General features: G+C 40.4%; 3 protein-coding genes across 3 annotated transcripts in view; 1 reads left to right on the forward strand and 2 right to left on the reverse strand.

The window, feature by feature from the left end:
- LOC134225245 (DNA-dependent protein kinase catalytic subunit-like) overlaps positions 1-14,203 on the forward strand; it is a 145,291-nt gene extending 131,088 nt beyond the window's left edge. Inside the window, exon 8 of the mRNA XM_062705157.1 lies at positions 13,383-14,203. Within this exon, the coding sequence (XP_062561141.1) occupies positions 13,383-14,144 (762 nt within the window). The 3' untranslated portion in view covers positions 14,145-14,203. The remainder of the gene's footprint in view (positions 1-13,382) is intronic.
- LOC134227967 (uncharacterized) lies at positions 4,144-5,019 on the reverse strand. Its single transcript, XM_062709681.1, has one exon. It carries the CDS (start codon positions 5,017-5,019, stop codon positions 4,144-4,146), a length of 876 nt encoding a protein of 291 aa, XP_062565665.1.
- Positions 14,204-15,027: 824 nt separating the features above from the next.
- Positions 15,028-16,241, reverse strand: LOC134227379 (tRNA (adenine(58)-N(1))-methyltransferase catalytic subunit TRMT61A). The gene is made up of 4 exons (XM_062708797.1): positions 16,181-16,241; positions 15,918-16,120; positions 15,429-15,858; positions 15,028-15,368 (listed from the first exon to the last, which is right to left on the reverse strand). Exons 2-4 carry the CDS (start codon positions 16,113-16,115, stop codon positions 15,061-15,063), a joined length of 936 nt encoding a protein of 311 aa, XP_062564781.1. The 5' UTR covers positions 16,116-16,120; positions 16,181-16,241; the 3' UTR covers positions 15,028-15,060.
- Positions 16,242-16,874: the final 633 nt, after the last annotated feature.

Raw genomic sequence — 16,874 nt, forward strand, 5'->3', positions numbered from 1 at the left:
AATACATTTTAGTTCGATAATATTTCTTGAAAATTGGTCCAATCGTCCTTTTTTTTTATTTATTTGTGAGAATTCCCAAAAGTATCTAAATTTTTCTATCTCCGTTCGATCATAGTACAGAATCAAAATACTTTTTAAACTTAAAAATAAATTGAGGAATAGTCTGATTCCCCGAAGAACGACGCACCCAACTAATGAATGTTGCTTCGCTCATTATCCTTCAAATATTCTTCGAAAATCCCTTTTCATATTTTTTTTTTATTTTTTTTTTCGTAGAAACTTTGTTCAGAAAAAAATGTTCGATTGTCGCCACACAAATGCTTGATTTCGCAAATTAAATTTTAAAACTCTCCTTGAGTTCAACCCTGTATTAGCGTGCAAATGAGGAAACATGGAAACGTCAAGATATATTATCTTGCTGCAGTCTGAACACCTCGTAATAATTGGATACCCTCTCACTTAACAAAGTCATAAATAGCCCAATCTGAATAGGCTATAAGAAACATATTTTCATGAATGAATTTTAATATTGCGAGCAACAGACCAATATGATAGCTTTTGATTGCAGTACACAAATTAATTCATGAAAAAAGGTGACATATGTTCTTTTTAAAAGTTAAGCGTCATTTCTGCCATTTCTTTCCCCTATGGGCCGATGTGAGCAGTGAGAAGTGAAAAGTGAGACGTGAGAAGTGCGAAGTGAGGAGTGAAAAGTAAGAAGTAAGAAATGAAAAATGAGAAATGAAAAATCACCAGATGATCCGAAATGAAAACAAAAATGTTTTTCCAAATTTAATCTAGACTATCCTTTGAAAAGAGCTGAAATTTTTTGCTAATATTTTCAAATGGATATAATAGAAAAACGACGCATCCCACAAAAAAGTGTTGTATGGGTGACCATCGCAAAATCAGTCAAACTTTCTAGTGAAAATATCGGAAACAATCCAAATTGAGCCCTACACTGAAAAAATCAGTTTAAAAATTTTAAAGTCGATTTGCGAAAAACGCCCTTTTTATTTAAATGAAATTTTGTCTCAAGATAGGTGATTATGTTCCCTACCAACCGTCCATACATCGCAAGCTGGGCACTTTAAGGAAAAAAGTTTTTCTAACAAAACTTTTTCTTGTCGGAATTATTTTCAGTGTATTTTCATCTGAAATTAAACCAATGAAAGCCATCGTTATAGAACCCCAAGCAAATCTATTTTTATGATACATTGTCTAATTTAGTCACTAAATATAGTTTGTTTTTAAATTAAGAGTAATATTAAGAAGGGGTTTATATCTTCAAAAAAAATATTATATTCCATTATTAGCTTCTTTAGTTGCGACTAGCCACCCTATAACCAGAGACCGGCGGAGTGAAAAGCTGTCGAAATGGCAACGTATGAAAATGCATGAAATCATGACAATGATACTGGCAGCACATGAACTTTTTGCTTGCTTCTTATGGAAGCAAAAAGTAAACAAGTCGAAATGGAACCACTTTTGACGGTTCGATTGGAACCAAGATGGCGTCTTCGCCGATCTCTTATTCTAGTATTTCTAGTTGCGACCAGTTACGACCAAAACATTGTACTCTGCCTGACTGTACATGAATACTTAATATGAGTATATTATGTACATATACATATGTTAAATCCACCCCTTAAAGACACTGAAAAAACAATTCCGTCAAGAAAAAGTTTTTGTAAGAAATTTTTTCCTTCAAAGTGCCCAGCTTGCGATGTATGGACGGTTGGTAGGAACATAATCACCTATCTTGAGACAAAATTTCGTCCAAATCGAAAAGGGCGTTTTTTGCAAATCGACTTTTAATTTTTAAATCGATTTTTTTAGTGTAGGGTTCAATTTTGAGTTTTTCAAAAGTTTTATTAGAAAGTTTGACTGATTTTGCGATAGTCAACCATACAACACTTTTTGTAGGAAAGGTCGTTTTCGATTATATCCATTTGAAAAAATCAGTAAAAACAAGTTTGACCTTTTCAAAAGATAGTCTGAATAAAATTTGAAAAAACTAAGTATGCACTTTTCTTTTAACTGCACTTCTTAAATATTGACCAATAAATTTACAAAAGTCAACTTAAACAATCAGAACACTTGCAAGTTCCCAAAAGTTCTATTTTGGCTTTACGCATTTTATTACATTTCGCATAACTTTTCAAAAGGACCTAAGTAAATTTTTTTCATGAATTCTCGTTAACTTTTCAGTGACGTAAGTAATATTTTTTCATGAATTAATTTGAATACTGCAATCAATAGCTTTCATGTTGTTCTGTTGATTGCAGTACTCAAATTAATTCATGAAAAAAATGTTACTTAGGTCCTTTTGATAAATTATGCGAGATCTATAGTACAGCAGAAAGTCCATTTCTGATAAACGTTCATTTCGAACAATACATCGCAGATTGCTGGTTAATTTTTTTTTGACATATACTCTGTCTCGCTCAAACCAACAGCGAATAATCTAGCGACTACTTTAACGAACTATTTAAGGAACAGCTACTTTAATCGACCGTGTCCATTTAGCAAGTACGGTGTTGAACATAATCTGGAGATTAAAATAACACTTTTTTTTTTTTTTCTTTGTGGTGTCTGTTGACAGACGGCTGGGACCAATCATGGTCCATCTCGCCATTTCGGTTATCGTGGTTTGGTGTCCGTCGTTGTTTTGAGGGTGGTGTTCAGATGTGTAGTTTAGTTGCTTTAAGAAATGATACAATTTCCCGTAGGTCTTGTTCGTTGTTCTCGGAGAGAATGTTGATTAGGGGTTTGCAGTATTCCAGTACTGTATATACCGCACGTTCAGCATTGTGCTTTGGGCAGTAGTAAAGGAGGTGGCAAAGATCTTCCGGTTCGTCGCACCAGTCACAGTTTTCATCTAATTCGAGTCCCCACTTGTATCTCCTTTCCTTCGTATTCGTGTGTCCCGTTCTAATTCGGCCAATTATGATTTTTTCTTCCGTATTGAGATTTATTTCGTGATCCCATGATTTGTCCGTAGGTTCTTTCATAAAACATGATTGATAGGTGATTACTACCAAATTCTTGGGGGATCACGCTCCATTTAGGCTTATTTGCTAATCCTGTTGTGGCTATGGTGAGATCAATAGCTGTGTTATTGTTATCCCGCGTCGACATGCATGTAGAGGAGCCATCGTTGAGTAGGATGAACTTCGACGTCTCTATTGCAGCATTGATTGCGTTTCCTTTATGGCAGTTTGAGGACAGGGGGTCCCACGAACGGTGATGTCCATTAAAGTCCCCTCCTACTAATATCTCGCCTTCCATGTCTTCTAACCTTCCGAAGAAATCATTTATTTTGGATATTGCCTCTTTGCACAAATCATATCCCGGTGGAACATAAACGGAGATGAGGGTGATCGGGTCGAATCCTTTTAGTATCTTGATTCCGACAACCTCTAAGGGCAGAAGATTATCGAAAGCCAGCTTTTCGTAATCAATTGATTGGTGTACAAGAATGCCAACTCCTCCATAGCCTTGGTTTCTTCTAGTTGATTCGAATCGGTAACGAGCGAGTTTGAAACCTTCATCTTTTTTGAGTCATATTTCCTGCAGCAAGGCTACTTTCACAGAATTCTCCGTTAAGAAGTGGTTGAGTTCTTCTCTTGTTTCGACAGGTCGGAGACTCTGGATATTGTGCTGTAGAATCATTAGTTTTTTACACTCCACTGTGCTGGTTGCTGTTGCATCTTGTAGCTCCTCTTGGATGGTCATTTTCTTCGATGATTTGTTGGATGTCCTGTCCGATTTCAATCAGAAGTTGGTCGCTGTCTAGTCCTGTGGATATTGTTTGAATCCTTTTTGTGATTTTCAGATGAAGATCTTTCAGTGCTCTCAGCCATCTCTTGGATCTGGTTTCTGAAAGCAGCTCCTTTCGGAGCCAAGAAATAAGACGTTCTATCTCAGTAGCTCTGAGGGGGTTTTCTGGGCATTTGTCTTCTCCTATGTCGTAGAGCGTGGGCTGGATTCCCGGTTCATTTATAGTCGTCGCTTCTTCCGGTGCTTCTAGGTTACTTGCAGTTTTGCATGCTCTCCTTCTTGGAGAATGGCTGATATTCGGTGCCCGGCATCGCAGCCTCGGAAATGGATCTTCATCTCCATCTCCTGCTTCTTCTTCTCTCAGCATGCTGAATCGGTTTTCCAGTCTGGGGTAGTAGGCCTCCGCTTGTTTGAAAGGGATTTGCTTTCTCTCATGGCTAGTCGAATGCTTTTGTGCCGCTGTCTTTCTGGACATCCTGGGTCATCCGCTTTGTGTCCTCTTTTGCAGTTTGGGCTTTTGGTGTCTTTACTGCAGACTGAAACATCGTGACATCCACCGCAAGAAGCACAGCGCGTCCTCGAGGTACAATGTTTTGCCCCATGACCGTATCTCCAACAATTTTTGCACTGTCGAACTGGAAAAATGTAAAGCTCTGCCCTAAAGTAGCAACCGTAGATCCTAACCTTATCTGGAACTTGGCCGCCTTCTACCGTAACCTTAATGTTGGATGTGTCTTGTAACTCGTTATTTCTTCCCATTCGTCGAATTCTCTGGACCTTTAGAACCGGAAAATCCGTTTCTATGTTTTCCACCATCTCGTCCTCGTCGAAGCTTTCCGGTACTCCTTTCACGAACACTATGGTTTGGTTGTTGTTCTTGGGTTCGTATATCCTGAGGTTGTCGGTTTCTAGTTTTAGTTTCCGCAGCCGAGAGATTTCGTTTGTGACGATTTTAAACCTGAACTTCCCTATTTTGACGATGTCTGTATAGGCGCTGAATCCTTTTCCTCTAAGGAGCTTTCCCATCTGGCATGGATGGTTCGGTCCATTCTTGTCGGTGTCGATCAGTTCCAGGATAACTGTTTCGGTTGTTCCGGTTTGTTGTGTATTCTGCGGATCCCTGTTGCTATCTTCGGTTCCACCAGTGTTTTGATTACGATTCGCATCTTCTTGCCTAGACTGGAGTCTGGTTACTCGTCCATGTGCGTTCTTCCTGCTATCTACTATTCTTTTCATCCTACTCAATTTTCCTGCCTCGGTGTTTTTCATTGGTGCTACCGTTATCCACCCTGCTTATAACTTATAACTATACTATACGCTAAAACTATTTTTTATTTTCTGTTCTTTTAAATCTCTAATCCTTTCTATTATTTCAAATTTGTCTTTCCGTGCTTCTTCTGTTCTTCTTCTTCTTCCTGTCACAATTGCCGCGTGGTGATGTCTTCTTCCGACGATGATGCGATGCGACGAAGATTCTGCTCCGCTTCACCAAAAATTGCTGGCCGGTCTCCTGACACTTCAAAATCCAGCTACTCCACGGTCCGGGTTGCCACCGAGGTCCGTCTTGGTATAGAAGGGGGTATCCCACACAAAGCACTTAATAAAACTTCTTTTTCGGAACTTTTTCACACGCGCACGCTTCTTCGCCGACTTGAAAAACCGTATTTTACGGTTTGTTAAATAACACTTTAATAAAGTTTAAAAAAAAACTTAGCAAGTAACCACACAATATTGAGTAAAACAAATTAAGGGTGTAGCATTTCTGCATGCGGGGAATGAATTTCGCACCGTGTATATAACTGACAGCATGAATGTTTGTGTTGCTTCTTTCGTGCTTTATTGATGATGCTAACCTCTCAAGCAAAGTTTTCCAAAGCTTCAAATGTGGAATACGAAAACTAATGGACGAACACACACGCGCTAGAGACCCGAAGCCGATGACTTCATCCGCTCGCATCAACACAGCTGTAAAAGTTTCATCGTTGGAAATAAAAATCGCATACCTACGTAGGTACATGCTTTCTCGTGCGCTCGTAACGTTTGCTGCCATTTTATTTCATGCTTTGGATGGAAAGAAGAGGCGTGCAGTTAGCCACTGCTTTTTGGTTTGGGTGGTTTGGTTGGTTTGGGTGGAATGATGATGTAGTTTGGGCATATGGGTGATATCATACACCTCCATATTATGCGGCTTTTTTCATTTATATTTATGTGAATTGTTGGTTTCATTTTCACAAATGTACTTGTACAATTATTACACAAAGGGATGCAAAATCAATGTATGACATACAACTAGTATTATTGAACTTTAATATTACATTGGTGAAAAAACACTACGTGGGAATCAGGAAAGTTGGAAACATAGCGAATTTTAATCCATATGTATTTTTTAAAACGCGCCGTTGCGCTAATCATTGTATTTACTATCGCTAATCATTGTACTATCGCACGATCGCATATTTGTAACATATACATTTTTTCCTTTCTCGTACAACAAAGTTGTACCGAAAGGCTATATGATTGCTAAAAAAACTTGATAGAAGGCCCGGAGACCCATAGACCCATATACCGATCGACTCAGCTCGACAAACTGAGGTGACGTCTGTTTTTTTGTGTATGTGTACAAATTTTGTAGGCACACTTTTTAGAACTTAGAATTATCCGATTTACTCGCAACAAGTTGCATTCGACGGGAATTGTTTGCTATTGGAAATGGGCCTGATCATTGCTTTTCGGAATTATTGAAAAATTGTTTTTCCCCAAAGGTCCCCTTGAAAATTCAAAGAACAATTTTTTGAATGGTGGCAAGGCAAAAATATTAAAAATGATCGAAAAATGTGATCTATTCCCCAAAGAGCTTTTTTGACCTTTCTAATGTGATTTTTTCAATATATTTTATAATGCACGAGAAAGGCATCATCACTGCTAGGTGGATTAATCTGGGTTTTTATACATGCGAACAAGATTTTTGAAAAATACTTATAGGATAAAGATAATTACAAAACCAAAAAATCTGTTTGAATTTTATTTTCTCGTTTTGTGGAGTAGAGGAGGACGGGGCAAGATGAGCACTCCTTAATTTTACCGCTATTATGCCTTTGCTCTTTAAATAATCCCGCACACTGTTAAACTAGTCCAACAAAAGAGTTTGCACTATAAAATATTATAAAAATAAAATGAATCTGAAATACAGATAAATTAGCAATAGTTGGTGAAAACTTTTCATGATAAGAAATCAGCATTAGAAAAAAAAAGTTTTTAAAAACAAATATTTTAAAATAAAATATTTATGTTTTTGTTTATGTCTTGACCTTGTTTATGTCTTTAATCTTGACCAAGTACACATATTATAACTATAAGACTTCAAAGAATATTTTAGAGCCATTTAACATATTTAAGCCCCAAACGCAATACAACGGAACGGCGACGGAAACGGCAAATTTGACAGTTAGCCCATATATTTTCTGTCAGATTTTCCGCTTCCGTCGCCGTTCCGTTGTATTGCGTTTGGGGCTTTACAATGAAAAGTTTGACCACGTTTGATTAGATTTGAATAATTTATCTTGAATGGGGCAACCCATTTTTAAATAATCAAATAATAAAAAATAAAAATAAAATAAAAGTAAAACTCTTTTGCACAACCTACAATTATTATTTACTATGCGCTGAAACTATTCAGTAGCGTACACAATTAAATGCTTGAGAGACGAGTCGGAACTTCGAATGAAGTCAGAATTTTTAACAGAATAAAAGTTTATTAAGTGTAACGTTCTTAACACTTAACAGTACGGTGTTCAAGGTAGGAATGAGCGTGGAAATTATTTATTTTCCTAACAAGCTACTAACAAGCTATGTAGCTCCCATAACAACGTAAGCGCTACGACCGATTGATTATTGCGCCAACACTCCCTCTCAATCGGATAATCCAATACCTTGGCACAGTTTCTTGAAGTGTCTGGCGTCCACCGGTTTGATAAACAGATCCGCTAACTGGTCCTCGGTTCGCACATACTTCAATACTATTCGTTCTATGTGCTTCGATCGTTTGTTTTCGCAATTGTTTACCATGCCTATCGCTCCTTGGTTATCTTCGTATATTGCGACTGGATCCGATGGCCGCCTCAGCTGGAGGTCTTCCATCACTCCTGGAAGCCAGATAGCTTCCGAGACAGCAGAATTAAGGGACACGTTTTCTGCTTCACTTGAAGATGTGGCAACTGTCATCTGCTTCTTACTCGACCATGATACAGCGTTACCGAATACTGTGAACAAATAATCGCTGACTGACTTCCTGTCTTCTGCATCCGATGCCCAGTCGGCGTCAGCATATCCGACTAACGGTTCAGCCGAGTCATCACGAACGTATTTAAGGTCTTCGCTTACGTTCCTTTCAGGTATCGTACAATACGCTACGAGGCACTGCCAATCAGTTGTTGTTAGATTTTGTTGGTAACGGCCCAGGAATCCGACGGGATAACACAGATCACGTCTGGTGCACAGCATTATGTACATGATTGTACCCAGAAGCTCGCGGTACGGTTCCTTGGTTGTTTCACCATCTCGCGAAGCACGCAGGCTCTTATCCATAGGCGTCTTGGTAGGGTTACAATCCACCATATTGTAGCGCACCAACAGTTTTTCGATGTTCGCATCTTGGCAAAGGCTTATTGAATTTTTTGTCCGGTGAAGTTGGAGCTTCATATCCAAGAAACGATTGACTTCTCCGCAGTCTGTCTTGGAAAATGTTGAACTTTATGCTTTCTCCAGTTTCTCTATCGTTTCCAGCTTTTTCCCAGCTACATATTAGCAAATCGTCCACATAGAGTATGATGTAGACTTCATCTCCTGATTGTATACGTACATAGAGGCAGTAATCATGGTGTGATCACTGGAATTCCAAATTTAATAGACGGTCGTTGAACTTTTTGTTCCAGCACCTTGGAGATTGCTTCAATCTAGCAACCCTATAACTAGATACCGGCGGAGTGAAAAACTGTCGAATTGGCAACGTATGAAAACGCATGAAATCGCGAAAATAATACTGGCAGCACTTGAACTTTTTGCTTGCTTCTTATGGATGCCAAAAGTAAACAAGTCGAATTGGAACCGCTTACGACGGTTCGATTGGAAACAAGATGGCGTCTTCGCCGATCTCTTATTCTAGTATTTCTACTTCAATCCATACAGTGATTTGGACAAACGCCACACTGTACTGGGAGGAGCTGCGACGCTATCCGGAATCACCATGTATAATTCTTTTTTCAGCTCTCCATGCAGGAACTCCATGTCTCGACGTCCATTTGATGGAAGTGGAATTCTTGATGAACACCCGCTGCGAGTACTTGCCTGATAGTGGCAAATCTTGCAACTGGAGCAAACGTTTCCTTGTGGACAATGCAAGCCTTCTGAAAAAAAAAAACCTTTAATGAGCATCCTTGTTTTATACTTCGCTGTATTTCCTGTCGCATCGTCTTTTAGCCGGAACACCCATTTTGTCTTCAGAGTTTTCACTCCCTTTGGACAACTTGGAAATCGCCAAACCTTGTTCTCCTCCATGGAACGTAATTCATCTCGTATGGCTCCGGTCAGGTCGTTCGGTTAGTTCATCTTATGATTCGGGTACATCTGCGGATATCAATAGGAGGTCATCAGTTGCATTCTAGCAAACATTCCGCTTGATGCCCTTTCAAAACATTTCAACTGTAAATTTTAACTGAAAGTAAGTTTCACGACTTTGGAGTCCAGCTTGGTCCTTTTCTGGTCAGGTATATGCACATAAGCTTGACTTCCGAAAACACGAACATGCTTCAGATCCGGTTTTCTCCCAAACCATGCTTCGTATGGAGTTAACTTGGTTGCTCTTGTTGGTAGTAGATTTTGTAGATAAGCAGCCGTATTGACAGCTTCAGCCCAGAAACGTACATTCACTCTAGCTTGAATTAACATGCAACGTGCCATTTCGACGAGAGTTCTATTTTCCTTTCTGCAGTTCCATTCTGCTGAGTACTGTATGCTGTTGTATACTGTGGGGTTATCCCTTTGCTACGATAGTACCGACCAAGATGTTTCGATTTGTACTCTCCTCCTGAATCTGAACGAATAATGGTCGGAATTCTACCAAAACGTGTTTCCGTCATCTGCACGTACTCCTGGATCCTCGGAGACGAGCCAGCCTCGGGCTGCAAGTCTCTTAAATAAAAACAAAAAAAAAAATACTCCTGGATCTTCTCTGGTACTTCATCTTTTCGTTTCAGAAAATATACTTTCGTAAATCTCGTGTGGTCATCTATCTTCGTCATAAAATATCGAATTCCGCCAGGCGAAATAGGCTTCATGGGACCACAAACATCCGTGTGTACTACATCAAGCATTTTCTTTGATTGTTCACCAACGGTTTTTGGAAATGGTAACCTAGACAGCTTCCCCTCTAAGCAACATTCACATTTCTCGTCAATACTACATTTTCTTATTTGAATTCCAGTTGCAAGGTTGTCTCGTACTAGCTTCTTTATAGCTTCCGAGTCCCGATGTCCTAATTTCTTGTGCCATTCATGAATGCAGTTAACAGGGTGTCCCATATTAGCCCTTAGTGCCTTTCTCTCCAGGATATGTAAACGATATAATCCATCTTTCTTACTTGCAACAGCAGCGATTCTTCCATTTTTCATAATTTTTCAAGTATTTTCAGTGAACAGAACATCTGCACCTTTTTCGGTAAGTCTTCCAACAGAAACCAGATGTGCATCCAGCTTTGGTACATGTAATACTTCTGTAAGCTTCACCTCATTTTGATTTTGTGCATCATCCATACAAATCAGATTACCACTGCCTCTTCCTGCTACTGCAGCTTCATTACCATCTGCCAATGTAACGGTCATTCCAGTATTTTTTTGAAAAAATCCAATTCACTACACATATGGCAACTAGCTCCGGAATCAACGACCCAATAATTCTTAGCAGTTTCTTGATTAACAATTGCAAAACAAAACGGTTGACCGTTGTATTCTTCATGGACTACACGAGCTTTTGGCTTTGGTTTCTTGATATGATTGGTTTGACGAATATCAGGATTTCGATTATGAACTTGACGCTGTAGCAATGGATATTCTTTCTTGATATGACCAGGTTTGTTGCAAAAATGGCACAGAATTCTTTTCTTGCCGGTTTCAATCTTCAAGATGGACTCCCCAATGCTAATACATCTGGAGCGCTTTAAAGATTCGTCGATAAGTTTTGCTTTCACAAGTTCCATCGTGAGTTCATTGTCCAAGCGACTTTCTAACGCCGTCGTCAAAGTATCATACGTGTCAGGCAAACTCCTCAAAACCATGGCTACCATAAGTTGCGCATCTAGTTTTTGACCAGCGTTTGATAAACGAGAGAACAGTAATTCCATAGCTTGAATATGTTGTTCCATACTGTCTCCATTTCGGTATTCCATTTGACAAATTTGTTTGAGTATAGTGACCTTCGATGTTACCGACGCATTTTGATGGTACTTTATCAAAGCTTCCCATGTTTCTTTTGCGCTTTTGCAATTGAAAATGATTGAATGTTGACTATCTTCAACAAATAACGCGATAGTGGCCCTTGCCCGATCGTCCCCAGACTTCCAGTCGGTGGTTATTGGTTCAGGCGCTTGTTCCGAAATAAACTTCCATAACGATTCTCTAATCAGCAACATTTCAGTTCTGAATCTCTCATAGTTGGCGTTGTTCAGGCGTTCCAAAATGACCTTGTTGGCGTCCATCTTGAGCTCACCCAAAGTTTCGACCGGTTAGCTTTAGTGATTCTTGAAAAAAAAGTTCAACTGTTCATAGGTCCATAACCTCTTGGATATTAGAGTTGTCGTAGATCGCATTAAAAGACATGTTATCTGTTTAACGTCTGAACAAAGAATGAATTTTTTTTTGCTCCTCCTGTATTTATTCTACATTACTGACGCTACTGTGATAATTCATCGCTTGCTTGATTATTTTCGAATAGGTCGCCTACTTGAACTTCAACACAACTCGCTACGAATTCTTTGAATTTCTTGAACACGCCAGACTTTCTATACCACAAGTAAATCATGGAGAAGTGAGGTCCACATACATCCGAGTGGATACGCACCAACGGCCGTTTGGCCCGAATTCTCGTTCCATTAAACGGGGTTTTCGGCATCGCGTAGCTTGTACGCAGGTGTTACAAAAATCGATCTTACTTGATTATTCATTCATGCCTTTCAGCATACCTTTCCTGGCCATGTTGTCCAATATGCCCGAGTCGACGGTGCCACAAGTTTCCAATTCCTACCTCACTATAGTTTGCTTGAACTTCTTGAAACGACAGATCGAGTTCATACAAATTACCACGGATCTGTCCAGTAGCCAACCTTCCTTCTTCAACACTGCAACGTTCTCGGGAAAAAGCACATCTATACTTGCATTTCTCATTTTCTTGACCGACATGAGATTTTCACGTAATTCAGGGACGTAAAACACGTTTTTAATGTTGAACGGTACGCCCTTGTTGCTGATTGCGATAATTTCACCAATTTGACCAGGGATCATTGCTTCTCCTTTCTTGGCAACCTGATTTCCACAGGATTTGATAAATTCTTCAGAATAGTGGATACGGTCTTGTCACATACCAAGTGGTTACTGCAAACGGAATCGAGTTTGAATACGATACGCCCTGGCCTCTTCTCCGCAACATTGACATCAGCCAAGAAACTCACAGCATTCTTCTTCGTTGAATTGGCTTCCCGTTGGCGGCAATCTTTCTTCATATGTCCCCGACGACCACATCGATGGCACTTTCCGAGGAATTTTGAGAACTTCTTCTTCGAGTCACTGGTAAAAGCTGCAGTCTTCAACGGAATCACCTTGCCGATAGGATCGTTTGCTTTTCTCGGCCAACAGACGTTGTTTGACGAGATCCAAGTTTAATTCTTCTTCCGCTACATTCTCCAAGGCCGTGACTAGAGGGTCAAAAGAGTCTGACAACGTTAAAAATAATTGCGATACCAGATCAGCGTCGCACCAGCGGTCATCAATCTTCTTACCGGTCCATCAAATTCCAACAGATGTGTCCGTCATCCTTAAACGAGCCAACTGCTTCCGAATGATTGTTCGGCTTGCCACGAATTTCTTTGCATATGTCGTCTCTAAGCTGGCCCACATATCCTTCGTGGTCGTCTTCTCTCGAACGATTTTGAGGCACTCGTCCGATAGACACCCCACCAGCAACGCTTTTGCAATCCGGTGTTTCTCCTCGAACTTGGCTTTATCTTCTGCTGCTACCAGAGCCACTCCGGTCAAAACATCCGCAATGCCTTTCGCTTCAGTTTTACTTCTACAATTACAACACCTTCTCATATATCGGTCGGATAATAATTTTCCTAGTAATATTTTGGTTTTATAACACTCTTGAAGAGTATATTATGCTCTTCAAGTGCGTTATAAAACTTGAAGGTCTATTCTATATTATTCTGCTTTTAGAGAATCATTTAAGGTATCTGAGTCTAAATAAACATGTCTTATTCATTATTTCGTGTAATCTCTAGAGGAAATAGAAAATCTATGAAACTAAGAACTTATTTATCATATCTTCATCAACAGATTGCGCTCAAATTCAATGAACTAAGGTACAAAATCAAGGAGGACACCTTCAAGCGAGCACTGTTCGAAATGGCCGTGTCCGCGGAATCGTTCTACAGCTTGCGAGCCAACTTCGCGAAGAGTCTGATGACGATGAATGCCTCCTGTTGGGTGTTGGGGGTCGGTGACCGCAACACGTCCAACGTGTTAATTGACCATAGTAGTGGGAAACTGACCGGAGTTGATTTCGGAATTGCTTTCGGTGCCGGAATACGGGATCAGGGCATCCCCGAGATGGTTCCGTTCCGGTTGACGCCACAGTTTGTCAACGTTATGGAGCCGATGCGTACGTCCGGCGTAATGCACATGTGCATGGTTTACACGCTACGGTGTCTGAGGGACTCGCGCAAGTTGTTGAAATCTTGTCTGGAGGTGTTTGTGCGGGAGCCGACGTTGGATTGGTTGGAGGCAGCACAGCAGAGATTTCCACAGTACGAGGACAAACCCGAACTGCGGTGGGATCCTCAGGCGCGGATCAATATTGCGATTCGGAAGTTGAATGGGGCCAATCCAAAAGTTTTGATTGCTGAAGAGTTACGACTTGGACAGGTAGGTTGCACCCGGGAAATCCTGGAAGGCTATTTGAAGCTTCTGCAAGTGAACGATCCACCGTTGGAGTCGGGAAATCTAACAGTGGAACAGCAGGTTCAGTGCTTGTTGAAAACCGCCACTAGTGGAGCTGTATTGGGTATTACCTATGCCGGTTGGTTTCCGTGGTTTTAACTATTGTATTATCAGTTGTTTTTTATCGTTACGTAATATATGTTCAGATTACTAAATAAGCCGAAATAAGTGTTGAAAGAAATCCTTAGAGGTGAAAAGATGTTAATTTAAAACAGATCATATGTACGTAGTCAATGAGAGCCCTCCTTAGACTAGCGGTAAGACGCGCGGCTGCAAAGCAAGACTATGCTAAGGGTGGCTGGGATCGATTCCTGGTGCCGGTCTAGGCAATTTTCGGATTGGAAATTGTCTCGACTTCTCTGGGCATAAAAGTATCATCGTGTTAGCCTCATGATATGCGAATGCAAAAATGGTACCTTGGCTTAGAAACCTCGCAGTTAATAACTGTGGAAGTGCTGAACTAACACTAAGCTGCGGGGCGGCTCTGTCCCAGTGTGGGAATGTTATGCCAATAAGAAGAAGAACTGCAAGGTTTCCAAACTAGGTAATATTTTTGGCATTTGATTATCGTGACCGTGAGGCTATCACGATGATACTTTTATGTTCATATAAATTGACAAAACTTCCAGCCCGAAAATTCTCTAGTCTGGACCGTAAATCAAACTCAGCTACCCTCTGCATGGCCGTTCTTTGTAATTTTATTGATCAACAGGAGCCTGCTAGCTACAAAACTTTTTTTTTGTCTTTGAAAGGTTTTCAGCCCTTGGCTGACTCACCTCTCAGTTACAAAACTTTAGATCTGGTCAAGAAAGAGTATAAAGGAATTTGAAACGGAAAGAAAGTGCTTTGTAGTCGCAATTGATACGCTTTTTATTGATTAAATAATAAGTTAAATCAGGGGTTAACTACATTGGAAGCTATTGAAGGACAGGAACCTAATAAGGCTTTCGAAGAAGCTGGAGTAAATTTAAAATACTGAGGCTTATTATATAAACTGTAATACCAGAAATCACAATTACCTAGCAAATGATGGCGGTAGTTCGGCCACCGTCAAATATCCGGTGTGGCCAGCCATTGAGTTCGGTGCGCTGGAAGTGATATATTTCTTCGTTTCCTTCGGTGTTTTAGAATCCTTTGTATCTGCATCGGATTTCTTGTGCTTCAAGAACTCCAAATCCATCACTGGAACGTTCTTTGTTCGTACGATGTCTTCCACTTGGAGCACTTCAAGATTTACGATATCCACGAACCCGTTTTGACCCAGGGTCTCGCAAACCCGCAGGGATTGTTCGATGCAAGGTGAAAATGAGCATAGCCGGCCACCTAAAAGCAAATCCTGACTTATCGAAAATGTAAATGTTTCAAAGCCGTAAAACTACGAACCCGATTCTTTCATGGCTTTTACCGCATGTGGAATGGCCAGCTGCGGAGCCGGAAGATCCAAAAATACGGCATCAGCTTTTCCATTAACTTCTTCGCCGAAGCCTAACTCGCAAACATCTCTGTGCGTTACCTTAACAAAATCACCCAACCCGTGGCTATTGAACTCATCCTGCGCCTTTTGTACCCGTTCCTCGTGGAAGTCATACGTATGCAGGAATCCACTGGGGCGAATGGCCCGTAAAAAATAGTGGGACAACGAACCGGACCCTGTCCCCGATTCAATCACCACACTTCCGGGTTTAATTTCCAGCTGATACAGAATCATGCTGATGTCCGGTGTGTAGAGAATTTGCGTTCGGTGCGGCAGGGTTTGTGTCCACAGTTCCGGATTGGGCTGAAGAACGTATGCCCAACCTTTCGATAGTTCCACCTGTAGTGAAACGATCAAAGTTAATTCTTTTTATATATTTATTTATAAGTGAAACAAACCTTCGATCCATATTGGACACCGATGATGTCCTTCACTTTCAAAGCACCAAAGTTCGTCTGAAAAACGTACTCCACGAGTTCTCCTTTCTTGTTCTTGATCTGTGGAACTGCCTCGATGGCGTAAATGTTTGTTACCGTGAGATACAGGATGACCGTATCTCCTTCTTCTATGTAGGTCTTGGGTCCGGCGAAACTCATGTCGTCTACCAATTAAATTAAATAATTCCTACTTAAATATTTTAAATTTGATGTTCCTAATTTACCGGCAATGACAACGATATCAAACGGAACGCACGTTTCAAAACAATAACAGTTTTTGCTAATTTTGTCTTTTGACAGTTTGGTACGTAACAAATTTTGTTAGCATGATGCGTGTGTGTGCGGGCAACGCGGGCATGCACCTTTTTAGAAAAGATTCAAACCTTTTGGCTGTCAGAGGCGGGTTTGTTGCATTTTGCCAGTATAGGGTAAATGTTTCATTTTGGACCCCTAGAGGAAGTGCTTACCGATATCTGCTTAGGGTAAAGTGACCAGATTTTTCTTGGGTCAATCCGGCACACCTTAAGCGTTATCTATTTTAAAAGCGTATCAAATCATAACAAAAGCGATTTTTCTCTTATCAATACTCAGTATGGTAACTATACACCCGTTTCAAATCACTCAGAGACTGAGTGAAATTGTATTGCCGTCTCTTTTTTTCCCACGGAAAAGTTACTCAATTTTCATAAAAAGTGGAACTACTCAAAATTTGAGTAGTTCCACTTTTTACGAAAATTGAGTAAGATTTCCGTGAGAAAAAAAGAGACGGCAATACAATTTCACTCAGTCTCTGAGTGATTTTAAACGGGCGTGTACAGTATACCCCCGCTGATCCGACAAATATATGGCCGGACTATCGGGGTTTCCCCCCGCTTATCCGGACCTCGCTAGTCCGACCGAGAGTCCGACGACTCGTTA

The sequence above is a fragment of the Armigeres subalbatus genome, chromosome 3, assembly GCF_024139115.2.
Source record: "Armigeres subalbatus isolate Guangzhou_Male chromosome 3, GZ_Asu_2, whole genome shotgun sequence".
NCBI lineage: Eukaryota > Metazoa > Arthropoda > Insecta > Diptera > Culicidae > Armigeres > Armigeres subalbatus.

Coding starts and splice junctions, on each gene's coding strand:
- LOC134227967 (XM_062709681.1), bottom strand. CDS start 5,019: ATGAAAAGAATAGTAGATAGCAGGAAGAACGCACATGGACGAGTAACC.
- LOC134227379 (XM_062708797.1), bottom strand. CDS start 16,115: ATGAGTTTCGCCGGACCCAAGACCTACATAGAAGAAGGAGATACGGTC. Junction 15,859..15,917: donor GTGTCCAATATGGATCGAAG/GTTTGTTTCACT, acceptor GTTTCACTACAG/GTGGAACTATCGAAAGGTTG. Junction 15,369..15,428: donor AAAAGCCATGAAAGAATCGG/GTTCGTAGTTTT, acceptor ATTTGCTTTTAG/GTGGCCGGCTATGCTCATTT.